At 38.0% G+C, this 13,154-nt stretch overlaps 2 protein-coding genes across 2 annotated transcripts; both read right to left on the bottom strand.

Moving 5' to 3' along the window:
* Window positions 1–2,076: 2,076 nt before the first annotated feature.
* LOC122072261 (WAT1-related protein At1g43650-like) lies at window positions 2,077–5,100 on the bottom strand. Its single transcript, XM_042636849.1, has 7 exons — window positions 4,806–5,100; window positions 4,618–4,680; window positions 4,336–4,452; window positions 3,979–4,231; window positions 3,516–3,674; window positions 2,615–2,766; window positions 2,077–2,470 (listed from the first exon to the last, which is right to left on the bottom strand). Exons 1-7 carry the CDS (start codon window positions 5,006–5,008, stop codon window positions 2,320–2,322), a joined length of 1,098 nt encoding a protein of 365 aa, XP_042492783.1. The 5' UTR covers window positions 5,009–5,100; the 3' UTR covers window positions 2,077–2,319.
* Window positions 5,101–8,738: 3,638 nt separating this feature from the next.
* LOC122090151 (plasma membrane-associated cation-binding protein 2-like) lies at window positions 8,739–11,598 on the bottom strand. The gene is made up of 2 exons (XM_042660003.1): window positions 11,068–11,598; window positions 8,739–9,311 (listed from the first exon to the last, which is right to left on the bottom strand). The coding sequence occupies exons 1-2, from the start codon at window positions 11,338–11,340 to the stop codon at window positions 9,015–9,017; spliced, it is 570 nt and encodes a 189-aa protein (XP_042515937.1). The 5' UTR covers window positions 11,341–11,598; the 3' UTR covers window positions 8,739–9,014.
* Window positions 11,599–13,154: the final 1,556 nt, after the last annotated feature.

The raw sequence follows: 13,154 nt of genomic DNA on the forward strand, positions 1-13,154 counted from the left end.
GACAAACCAAACTCCATCTCCTTCGTTGATTGGGAATCTCATACCGTGTAAGTTACAAACGAAAGCCTGATGATTCCATCCAAGTTTCCACTCCAACCATTTATCTACGCACATAGTGTATACTGCACTCTGTATTGACCCCATAAGCACATCAAAGCCGTGCTTGATAAGTGACAAGAATACATCTGGTTCATCTAAAAATCAACGGCATCAAAGCATGTGAAAATTCGAAGTCAATAAAAGTCAATTTAAAAGTAGTTGCAAAATCACACCCGAACAATGGACCAGATTGCAAAACACAAACAGGAACCAAGGGCTAGGATTGAGCCACGTGCACTATTATCAGCATTTTATGATGCTGACGTAGATGATTCATTCTCAATCCACGTGTGAAGTCAATATTCGTTGACCAAATGATGAAATCAGGCCCTTTGTAGAATGTCATTACCATTGCCCCTTGGCCCCCTCCTATTATGGCTGGCTCCACTGGCTTTGTTTTCCCTAGCTTTCTCCTTCTTTCCATCAATGGTCATGATCAAACTATAGACTAATTGGACTATAAACAGACGGCTTCGATTGATTACCAATGTGGACCAAGCACCATGAACGCCCAAATAATAATAGATCTTAATTTAGGTGTAATGTTAGTTATAATATTGCTAACTGTATATTTTTCTTTTCCTTATTCTCTCTTTCCTTGTGTGGGATTGTAGTGCATAAATCTACCATGTATCAGTTGGATCACATCACCTATTAATCCAAATTCTAAACCGGTTTAAACCCGGTCCAACTTGATTCAGAGTTCCAACCATCTCTTAAAAAAAATTGGTGCTTGATGTTAGCTTTACATTCTCTACTTCCTTGTGAGTTTATTTGAACTCATCTATATTTATTCTCAAGTAAATGAATCAATGCTATGATAGTATGATGTATTACCAGAATTCACACTTTTTTCAGTTGGAAACATGGTTTTAAGTATTGGATCAGTATCGGTATAAGCCAATCTTGTACTAGTAGAACAGTATGGATCAAGGGTAAAAATGTCAAAAACTTGATTTTTAGTGAAAACTAAGGGCAATTTTTTTCAATCCAGTCCTACCTGTATCACTATCGTATCAGTTTCCAAGGTGACCCTATTCACAATCCGATACCATGCACTTAAAACCATGGTTGGATTTAAGGTTGTCAATCATTCGGTTTGGACCAGTTTCATTCGGGCCTAATTGGTCTCCCTTACTTTAGGATCTCACACTATGACTAGCTTGTTTAAGTAATCAATCCTCATAGCCTAGGCATGGTCTCATTTATAAACAGTCCGGGTACTGATCTTTAATCAAGTTATAATTAATCCTGCTAAACGGGCCTTGGATGGACTATTGAAGCATTTATCACTAAATGAGCTTTGAACGGGCTATTGAGCCATTTATCTCTAAATAGGCTCTTAAAGAGTTGGACTGATTCAGGTTCTTAGGTGGTCGGTCCTGGTCGAGCAACCATCAGGCTAGAGGGACAATTGCATCAGGAACATCTGAATATTATTTGGTGCAGACTTGAGCCTTGCACATTTAAACGATCCAAATTAATCTTGGATTTGACCGATCAGTTTAGATCGGGCTAATCAATGCGGCCTAGAATTGACACCCCTACACTTGGATGTAGAGTTCTGTAAAGCAGAACCTAGAAATCACATCAATCTTGTAAGGCATAACCTCAGAATCAACATCAATGAAGATTGTTAGTCTTCAATTTCAGAGCACCCCATGTGAAGAAGAGCTGAAAATGGTATCCTCCGGCCTAATGACAGCTTTATTATTTTATCTTTTCTAGTTTTACCAATCTTCAGCCAATATTCTCATTTCATAATTTCAGCCACATGAAGTTTGTTTCAATATTTTTTTTCTCTACCATCCAACATACAGCCTCTTAAGTCATTGTTCAGATAACTATTTTATAAAATTTCCCTTTGAATTTAAAAAAAAAATACATCAATCCCACAATATTCTAGATGTATCTCTCTATTTCATCCACCTTTCTCTTTCTCTATTCATGATAAAATCTGAACTTAAACTTATATAATGACCCATCATAAAACCACAATTTATACTTTTCTTTAGGATGTTCTTAGATAAACTAGTTAACACCAATTATACATATGGAAACACATTTAAGAAAACTAAAAATAAAAATAAAAATATGAGAAAAGAAGAAACACTTTAAGTTGGTAGGTGAATAGATTCTCCATGGAGAAGACGATTCAGGTTATGGATTTCCTTGGACAAAGTCCTCCAGCAGCTTTTATATTCATGCCATTTCCACTTGTTACTGATGTGTTATGCACTCAAGCCTGATTTCTTCTTTGGCTTCATTCTGCCTTGGTTCATTTGGTCCAGCTGTTTCCACCTCTTTCTCTTTCTTCTTGCCCCACAACACACCATAGAGACCTCCCACTAGCAATATAGCCCCACCAACACTGCCATCAAAATTGATCCTCAATCAGATTCACAAGAACCCATTTTGTGGATTCAACAGAAAATCTCAGCAACTTGGCTGTTGGAAATTTGTTTAAAAATCTTTAATATCAAACATAATTAAGAGTTAGAATGGAAGTGTTAACCTTCCCCAGTGCAGTGTCTCTTTCCACATGAATGCTGAGAAGATAGCAGTTATAAGCAGTGCAAGTGGAGTGAAGAGGGCTATGAAAACAGGTCCCTTCTTCTCTATGCACCAAACTTGTAACCAGTAAGTGATCCCAGTAACAATAATACCCTGTCATATTAGTTGAAAACAAATAACATCAACTACTGAGAAACAAAAGGCCCTACTTGTCTAGTGAGCTAGAAAGTAAAATCCCTTGAAGAAACAGCCTTAGCTCCTGAAATGACTTGTTGATCTCTCAAGTGTGAAACAACATCAAAAGGTTGAAATGATGTCTCAAGCTGAAACCCTGAAGTTCTCTTTTTCTTTAGCTTAGTTAGAACCTTGAGGAATGGCCCATGATTGTAAGTCATGTTGGTTGCTGATGGATAATCTACTAAGAACAGGAAATTCAAGGCCACTACAGGGCTAGCTAGCTATGGTTTTGAACATTCCTGGGTCTGTTTGAGGCATTCCTTCAACCCCCTCTGCAGATGTGGGTCATTGGAATAGCAATGATAGGAAACCAATTTGAATAGGATACCCCTACTAATATCCTCATTGACTTTTATTCCATGACACACCCAGAAGGCTTGAAGTGAACCTTTCATTACTACAAGGTAATTCCCCTACAAATTGGTCATGCTAGATTCTTGTGTTCTATAATAAGATGGGGTTGAAGTGGTAATTCAAACAGAGCGCTGTGAGGCCATTCTGACTCTTCTGCTGGCACTATAACACCAAATATCACTGAGTCAATATGCAGATCTATGGTGGAATTTCTTCGAGATACAACAATCTACACAACGATTTCGGTTTACTCTATACAGATATTATTTCCTCACATCAGTAAATAGTTAACAGGGGTTGAAGAAACATACACAGTATGCCACCGAAAGAAGATGAACATCCCACCCAAGCTTCCATGAAGATGGATTTCTGTTTAGGGCTGAGGCCAGGATAGCTGATTGAATACAGCTAAAGGCGCATTGAATATTAGTAAGACGTAGTTTAGCAGGATACATCTTGATCATGGGGCCCTGAGAAAATAGAACACCTGTAAGAAGATAACTCTCATTTGGAAACAATATAAACACACACAAAAAATGAGGTTGATATTTAGGCCTAAGGGTATGTAATCATAATAATAAGATATGTTTATGACTTTCAATCCAAGCATTTGGCCCTACTTCACAATGATTTCCTTCATCATGTACTACTTAGAGAGAGAAAGATGAGCTTTTTAATTCTTATCTTTTCTTTAACCAATCATTTTTAACTTTTTTTTTGTTTTAAATTTTAATTTCAAACATTAAGAATACAATGGATTAAGATAGAGAGAACCTGCAAAATAAGCCACAATGACCAGGCTGCGTTAGCAGAAAGCATCATAAGAGAGCCTTTTACCCACTCCATCTTGGGACTACAGTTGATAACAGATGAATGTGAAAATTCTTTATGAACTGATGGATACCAATTCATAAACTTTATAGAAGGGCCCTTGTACAAAACCACAATTAAAGCCCCCGAAACGCATGTTACAGTACCCAAGACCTTGGCCACCCCATACTGATTTTTTATAGATATGCTTTCAATCCTGAAATATTTAAAGATACAATTGTAAGAATAATAAAAATAAAAGTATTAACTGATCTATTTAGCATTTGAAGTAAATTCTAAAATGATTGTCTTTATATTTACCTCATTAAGACAGCCATGATAAAGGTTATGGCGGGGATGGTATTAGTGGTTGCTACAGCAAATGTTGCAGAGGTGTAGTTGAGTGCAGCATAGAATAGATTGAGGCTCAATGTAATCCTAAAATCCATTGAAATCAAATTTTGAGCCTTTACTGTTGTTCTACTTCATTGTAGGTTAGGAAGGTTAAGATTATGTCAAACCCATGACTTCAATGTTGCGACTAGTGTCCAAACTATTGTGTCATGAGATCATGACATGATTTCATAAGCAAAGCCAACTTACCCACATAAAGCAACCAAGAAGATCTTACACAGTAGGATAAATGAGAGTGGAGGAGCCTTCTTCCTAGACATTTATAAGGGACAATGAGAAGAAATAAGTCAATAAAACTAACACAAACAAGTCCATGAGGACACATCTTGGACTTAAGTCACTGGATAAAAGAAGTTGTAAGTGTAAATGTTGGGTACCTTTCTATGAAGAAAGCAAATGGAGCCAAGACAAGTGAAGCAAATGCTTGCCGATAAACAACAAAAATGCAAGGGTTCATTCCTTTATCAATTGATGCCTTTGAGAACAAAGCCAAGCCAGCATACACAAATTGTATGGAAAGCATTGCAAGATAAGGCTTGTGGCTTTCCAAGAGCACAAAAATCCCAAGAAAAACCTTCATGTTGCAACAGCTGACACTTTTGATACTTTGAAAATGGACAATCTCTTCAATTTATAGTGATGGGCAGCATCAATTTCATAGGAATATTTTAGATTCATACAATCAAAATCTTATAATGTTGGTTCGGGTCAAATTTTAGCCCAGGAAGTTCTGAACCACATTAAAAGACAATAACGCCCTTTTGTGCCCTGTGTACAGAGGTATGGAAGACCAACCAATTAGGCTAAGTATTTATGGTGTTATGAATAATTTTATAGAACCACCTAGCACTGATATTTATCACCAAGGTGGAAAGTGCTTAGGGCTCGCAGACTAATCAAAGGAGCACTAACCATTACTTCAATTGGGTGGCAGTCACTGGAAAATTTCTCTCTCTCTCTCTCTCTCTCTCTCTCTCTCTCCCTCTATATATATATATATAAGGAATGGATATGTACTTACAAACAAAGATTCGATTACTATCATAACTTCCCTAGGGGAGATTCAAACCCAGGCCATAGCATCAACTTTAGTACCATTGAAAACCACTAAGGTGATTGAGTGGATAAGCATTATGAACTTATAACAAAGGTTACATCCCCATCAGGGTAAAAGTTAGAAAGATTCAAATGGGCTCAGGTGTCTTTCCCATTAGTAGCACATGGCTCTAATATTTTTGTTAGCTTCCCTTTAAAACAGGATCCAGAGACAATGGCTTTAAAACTGAAAGGTTAATACATTTGCTGCTTTTGTGATTTATATGAGGCCATAGCTCTGAAAAGATGTTTACCCCCCTCCCCTCCTTCTACCTTTGAAAGCAATTAGTTTAGGGGGTAGTCTAAATATTCTGATTGTGTGCAAGGGATGCTTTATGACACTGTGGAGCCAGAAAAGCCCAGAGGAGTTGCACAGTATTCTGCACTATCCTCAGATCCTATCAAGTGAGTGATGGAAATGGAGAACAGTTCTCAATTTGAAGCTCCATCACCACATCATTTAGTGTTCCGAATGAACTCAGAAGACCGTCAAATTATGATAAATGGTTCTCAAAATGTACTGAGTATATAAAGTTGATCGAATGAACTATACCGTCTTAAGATAGTTTTCAATTTTGAGAAGTAACAAAACTGTATTAGTTATTACATAGATGCCTTACATTAAATTTAGTGAACCCAATGTCTGAAAAACTAAGTCTTCTTTGTTGCCCCTCCATAAATATGTAACCTGTGCCATGACAAAATACTTTTCTGGTTTGTTGCTGCACCTTTGAGAGGGACTGGCACTTGCTCTCTCTCATGTTATTGGGAACTAGCATGTGTTTTTTAAGTGGAATAGTATATTTATAGAATTGAAACTTCATATTAGTGGTAACCCTACCATTTGTAACTAGCCAAATCAATTAATCTTTCCTGCCAGCCATTCAGATGCCTGTGTGGTAGACATCATGCACTTGCATTAGAATCTGTCTCCAAGCTCATAATTTGACACATCAAGACTGTTCATGTATATGAAACTCAAAATCATACCAAGATCAGCGAACGAATGCAAGAACTACATGGTTATCTTCTAACTGTTTGAGTACTGATTCCCTGATCTTTATACATACTTGCATTATATCTAAGCATACATAGAAATGTCATTAATACTTGCTGAGAAGACTCCATTCTTCAGAGAGAGTGCAGTGTTCTTGTGGCAGACAGCATCATTGATGTAACCATGCATGGTTCTCCCTTAAAAGAGTAGATCCAGCTTGAAGGCATTCAAGCCTTAGCTAAATTGGGTTTCAAATGTCACAAGGGCTACCTATATCTTCAAGAAGGAAAATCTGACAGCTGACCTTCCAATGGCTTTTTTGCTTCAATTCAACTCCTTTTAATTGTCTAAAATAGCAGCAAATTATGACTGGATTGAAAGTCATGTAGCCAAATGTGGAAATTTCTCTTAGATTCACAAAATATTTGATGAATTAAATGAAACAATGAACAAAATCATGATTGCAGATAAATTTTCATCTAAAGCTTTTCGCTTGACATTGTTAGTGGGTGCATCCATGGCTAATAAGAGCCCTAGGGTCTCATTCTCAGTTTCATCTGCCTCATGTGTGAGTGATTTAAAGCCATAAATTAAGCCTCAGTCCCTCACCTTAGATATCCACATACCAAAAACAGAAGCTTCTGAAAATGTTCAAGTATATTTTGCTTGAACTTTTTACACATGAACCTTCCCACACCCACAAAATATGTTCAATATTTGAATCTTCAAAAATCATTTTTACTGTCCAAGTTGCATTTGAAAATTAAAACACAAGATTGCAGCCTTCTCATCATACTTTTTTTTAAGTGTGCTACACTTTAAGCTCAATATCACCAAGTCTCCTTTTGTTTTTCCCCTCCCCCAGCTCCCCAACTAGGTTGGATTAGACTTCTAGCTCAATAAAAGTAAAAGAAAAAGAATAAATGAATTGGTTTAGAGCCACACCACATCTTCAACATATTTCTGAAATTTCATAAGTACAGGGTTTAGTGGGACCTTTTCAGGCTGTGAAATGATGGCAGTAGAGATCATTATTCACAAGCACAACCATATGGAAAAAAAGCAAATGTGCATTCCTGGCCGCCTTTGGAAAGAATAGACAGACATGTTCTTTATGTCTTTTCCTTACTTTTGATATCTCCAGAATGATGAAACTAATTTCTAGGAATTGGATGGTGGAAGATCATGAAATTTGGTGATTGGGTAAAGGAATAGCAAGTACAGAAACTGAGGCAATATTATGTTTGTTCCAAGTAATAAACCTGACTAAACAAGTTTAGGACCAGAGTTGCAGACCGCCATGAAGGGTGTACCCATTGCACGAAGCTCCCGCCACTGTAGGGTCTGGGGAGAGTTATAATGTACGCAGCCTTGCTGCTTCAGAAAGAGGCTGTTTCCCACTCAAACCCGCGACCCAGGTAACAATGGAGTAACCCTACCCTCTCAGACACTATATTATAGTCATGTAGTATCATTTAATGGATTCTTATCACAGGTGATAAAATAGCTCCAAGATCCTCCAGCCAACTCTTTTTACCCCAATTCAAATCACTGTTCTGGATCCTTTGGTAGTGGTAGCATGGACAACAATCTGCATCAAAGATTTTGTACCTAAGTGCAGAGTACATCATACCACCCTTTCTCTTTTGGAGTTCCTTTTCTTTTACCTCCATTGCAAAGCATATATGACACAGGCATAGCCTTAAAAAATTTCTTAATTATAAAGAGAATTATTGTTTTATTTTGTGTTATTTGGACTTTCAGTCAAGTCTTGTTGTGTACCCTTTTTTTTTCTTCTTCTTTTATATTGAAAATAAAATGAGCGGAAATTGTAATTTGCTCTGGAACTTTTACTTAGTGGTGGTTCCTATGAGGCTATGACCTTGGCCATGGGGCCATTGTTTGTATTCAACTAACTATTCCCTCACAACTTCCTTTGTCAAATGCAAAATCTTTCGTACAGCACCCCACCAGGCCACCACCCTTTTTGAGGCAGTCAGGTCATTCTGGGACCTCTGAAGCACTGGGTTCTGGCAAAGCACAAGCAAGATCTAGAGTTATAGACCAGGTGATTAGTTTCAATAAAGATACTAAGGCTTACAGAGAAAAAAAAGGCAGACAATCAATAATGTGCCATCTAACATACTTTTTATGTCCTCCTAAAAGTTGAATCCAAGAATAAGAAACAAGGGAAAAGAAGTGGGAGGAAGACAAAATGTAAAGAAATTGAAGAATATATAATCAAACTGAATGAATGAAAAGAAAAAATGGGAAATGAAATAAATCAAACAAACGACACACCCCAATACTTTGGAAACAATACAAACAGAACATTCAAAATGATAACAATGGGGATATCTCCAGTGACCTCTTCTAGTGATTCATGTTTACTTGCTTCCTGTAACTTCTTCAGCAACCAAAGGTGCAGAAAGATGCCGTCAAAACAGGTTTTTTTAATAGTCTGATATTATCGATTTTCTGCCTCTTCTGTCACTTAAACATCCTTGGCAACAATTTCTTTCTTCTCCTCCGTTCTCTTCTCCTCCTCATTCTCAGTTTTTTCCTTTTCAATTTCAGTAGCTTCTGCAGCAATGACTGGTTTTTCCTCTTCTACTGGTTTTTCCTCAACCTCAGGTGTGGTGGCAGTCTCTTCAGCTTCAGGGAAACTAGTGCTTACTTCCTTGGTGATGATCTCGGTCTTGGGTTCTTCTTCCTGTTGGACTGGCTCCGATGAAACGACTTCTGTTTGGGTTGTTTTATCATTTCCTGATGATTCTTTTTCTTCCTCACTCTGCAAACATAGATTAATAGTCCAACACCAAGAACTCATAAGCTTGGATCCATAAACAAGGATTCAAAATACGAAGTTATAACATAAACGTAGCATACATAAAACAGAATCAGATTGATATCTTGGTAAGCTCTTAATTAATTGGTATGATATGTATTCTGCTCTTTTGTAAAACTCCAGATTGGACCAATAGTCCTAATGGCTGTGAACAGTGAACAGAGTTGGCTGAATTTACATAAGATCTCTAATAAAAATTGAGGAATTATTATGTTACATCATATATGAACAAAGATAAGAATCTAAGGAGAACTCTCAAGCACTGAGCATGTTGGAAGATGCCCGGGGAGGTTCACTGCCAGCATGGCACATGCATCAAGATACAATGGGGGCGAAATGACTGCCCACCGCTAATGAAAGGCGAAAATCCCATTAATATTTATACTAGTGTTCCCATAGGCCTCCACGCTGGTGCATGAACTAGCCTGCCTTTAGGGAACCCTCTCCCATAGTCCCATTGATTAATTACTAGATGAAAAAACACCCCTACCCTACCTCCATGCCCAGACACCCCTACCTACCTCCATTTCCCATGTGTCTGAGCATGGGAATGCAAGCAAGTAGCATTCTCTTTCCCATGTGACTAGGCGTGGGGAATGCAAGCGGGTAACTTTCTCTTCTCTCATTTGTAAAATAAAATTTCTTTTCATTATTTGCTAGTCAATGATGAGAGGAAAAAATCAAGAAATGAGATCCTCTACAACACAGCTGGCACCATTATACATATGAGGCTGGGAGTCCTTTGGGGCACACACCTAAGTGTTGGTGGATTCAAATCCTCCCCAATCACACTAAAGGTCCAACAAGCATCCACAATTGGAAGAATCCAGGCACGCACCACAATACATGGACGAGACCCCAAGTCTTACCAGTCATCAGATGATTGTAGGGCACTCTAGCATTTGGAGAGGATCTGAATCTGTGTTATGGTGATTACTTAGGATGCTCCAACCATTGGATGCACGTCCGAGAAGATTTGGGTCCATCACTCTGCCGTTTGGTGCAATGTCTCCATCACAGCTACATAATTGTGGAACTTATTTTTGTTTTTGGTGTTCAATGAATTGAGAAAGACATAACAAAACGTCAACGGAGACCGGCTCCACCACGTTCAACTCTTCAAGTGTGCGACTAACTACCACAAGACAGGACCCATTACTCGTGTATGTCATCCAAAAAGAACTCGCCGAAGGGGAAATCCCTATCCACCGTCCGATAAATTGATCAAACGGATGGAAATTCAAGCTTCCAACATTTTTAGGGTTAGTAACTATAACCAAAAATCACGAAAAAACCGACAAAAGAGAGACAAGGACAAACATGGTAAAGCTCCAGACTGTTCAGAGCCTGCGTGTGCGTGCGTGCGTGCGTGCGTGAAAGAGGGACCGAGAGACAGCTAATGACCTAGTAATTATCCTCTCAATTGTTCTCTTTTGATCAATAATTGCCCCCCGCAAATTGAAATCTCATGGATTTTTGAACCGAAAAAGAGAAGCCTTTCAGAAAAACAAGATTTAAACACTCTAATTAGGTATCTTTTGCAGAGTATCAATCGTTTTGGAAGAGAGAACGGGAGATTCAATTCTTAATGAAGTAAGAAATCAAAAAATGAAAGATCTATTTAAATGATTTGAAATTGGAAATAAGTTAATTAGAATTGAACGATCTGAGAAGAAATAAAAAGAAGAGTTTAAATTACCTCCTTGAACAAATTGCTGAGAGAGCGAGGCTTGTTGGCCGTGTCTTCCGTCTTCACAGAATCATCACCTTCACCATCGCCAATCTGTGCCTTATCAATCACTTTCTCCTCACCACTTTGGATCTCCGCTCCTTCTTCATGGCTGGCAACTAACTTTGCTTCTTCCCCATTAACATCAACTTCCTTAGGTTCAGAGACATCCTTGACAATCGGTGCCGGTGCCAAATCGTCTTCTCCCTTGAAGGTCTTCGGCTTCGTGGCACAACCCCCCATCGATCGATAAGTATTATATAGAGATTACTGAAGCTTTATAATTATAGATATATCTATCTCTCTCTGCGATTGAGAGAGAGACAGAGAGATTGTGAAAAGAGATATAATGAAAGAAGAAGAAGAGAAGAACTCAGAATCTAATAAAAGAGGACGTGGGAGAGAGATGAGTTTGAGAGATGGAATTTATGGAGAGGAATTGAGTTTATAAAAAGAGCGATTTCGGCGTTCTGTCGTTTCCGACATTTGTTCTACGGCCCTTCAAAATTTTTAGAAAGCCAGACAGACTGACGCAATGACGACACCACCAGACCACACACACAGCCTGTCCTTTTTTTTTTTTCTTAATTTCCTCATCATCTATTGCTAAAAATAGGAAACCCCCCAACCCCCATTCGGGTTCAAAAACTTGTAATCTGGATCAGATCGGCTTGGGCAAATTCGGATTAGGTTTTAAGAGTAAGACTGAATTGATCAGACAATTCCATCTAATCCTGATTCTCCTCTGATCTGGTTTGGGCGATCTTGTATGGAAAAACACTAAATGATGGGAATATGCCAACTCAGGACTATTTTGATCTCAATCTAGGGCTTTTAAGACCCTGATTTAGTCCAATCTGTACTAGAATCAACCGAAGTCAAATCCAATTAATGTTGATCCGATTCGGATCAATCCTTGTATGAAACTGCCATAATTGATCCCAATTGAAAAACCCAGATTTGGATAGATCATGGAAGGAATTGACAGGAGGCCGATTCCGATTCCAATAGATTTGGATCAGAACAATCCTTGCAACTAAACTGCCTAAATGGATCTATAGGCAGATCCAGATTCCAGCCTGACCCAATCCGACCTCGATTCCGGGTTTTTAAACCCACGACCGTAGTAATGAGGATTTTCCGTATATAGAAACAGCGACGTGACGAGCGACGGGATTATCGGGAAACACATTTTGGTTGATTTGACGTGGAATATTCCCTTTTTTTTAAATATTTATGTGGGGCCCACAACAGAACGGAGAACGAGGCAACGAGAGATTGAGAGAAGAGTTGGGGATCCTGTTGGTTGGTAACTTGAGATCCACGCCGCAGCTTTCATCATTAGTAACTGAACCTGGCTGGCTGGCTGGCCAACTATAAGTTCCCAAAAATATTGTGTCTACTAGCTGGAGCTGCTAGACGCCCTGGACCTGGAGGAGGACTTCCTGTGGACCTCCGTAGTCCCCAATATCGAATCTTCTGATCAGATACTTTGGAAAATACGTTACGATTCAGAGTTACCAGGTCCTTCGATTTGCTTACATTTCGATTGTATCGTGTGCAACTCATAGAATCAGATGTAGCGGCCTGTCAACATTTATCTACTGACATGATATGGCATGATATGATATAAAGGGTGTTAATTGGTTTAGATTCGATGTATATGAGGCGATTGGATTAGGTTAATATTTATTTGGCTGAAATCAAAATTACATTGTCCACTAAATGATTGTTCTTTTTTTAAATCTCAATCATTTAGTAAATGATTTTGATTTTATAGTTTTTTACTGATGTTGATTTCATGAATTTAAACGGTTTTGATAGTGGTTTATTTCATATGATTTCTATACGATTAGTAACTGATTTGCTAATTTATTCCCATGATTACTAAAATTTACTTTTATTGATAAACACTTCAATCTTATATCAAATTAAATAAGATATTAAACAAGTAAAGATTTAACTACATAACTACATAATATGAATAAATTATTGAATAAACTATTCGACAGCATCTATGGTCCCTTAATTCTTCCCTAAATTAAACCATTATGTTT

The sequence above is a fragment of the Macadamia integrifolia genome, chromosome 2 (genome assembly GCF_013358625.1).
Source record: "Macadamia integrifolia cultivar HAES 741 chromosome 2, SCU_Mint_v3, whole genome shotgun sequence".
Taxonomy (NCBI): Eukaryota; Viridiplantae; Streptophyta; class Magnoliopsida; order Proteales; family Proteaceae; genus Macadamia; species Macadamia integrifolia.

Coding starts and splice junctions, on each gene's coding strand:
- LOC122072261 (XM_042636849.1), bottom strand. CDS start 5,008: ATGAAGGTTTTTCTTGGGATTTTTGTGCTCTTGGAAAGCCACAAGCCT. Junction 4,232..4,335: donor ATCATGGCTGTCTTAATGAG/GTAAATATAAAG, acceptor TAAATATTTCAG/GATTGAAAGCATATCTATAA. Junction 2,471..2,614: donor GAGACACTGCACTGGGGAAG/GTTAACACTTCC, acceptor TTTTGATGGCAG/TGTTGGTGGGGCTATATTGC.
- LOC122090151 (XM_042660003.1), bottom strand. CDS start 11,340: ATGGGGGGTTGTGCCACGAAGCCGAAGACCTTCAAGGGAGAAGACGAT. Junction 9,312..11,067: donor TCAGCAATTTGTTCAAGGAG/GTAATTTAAACT, acceptor CTATGTTTGCAG/AGTGAGGAAGAAAAAGAATC.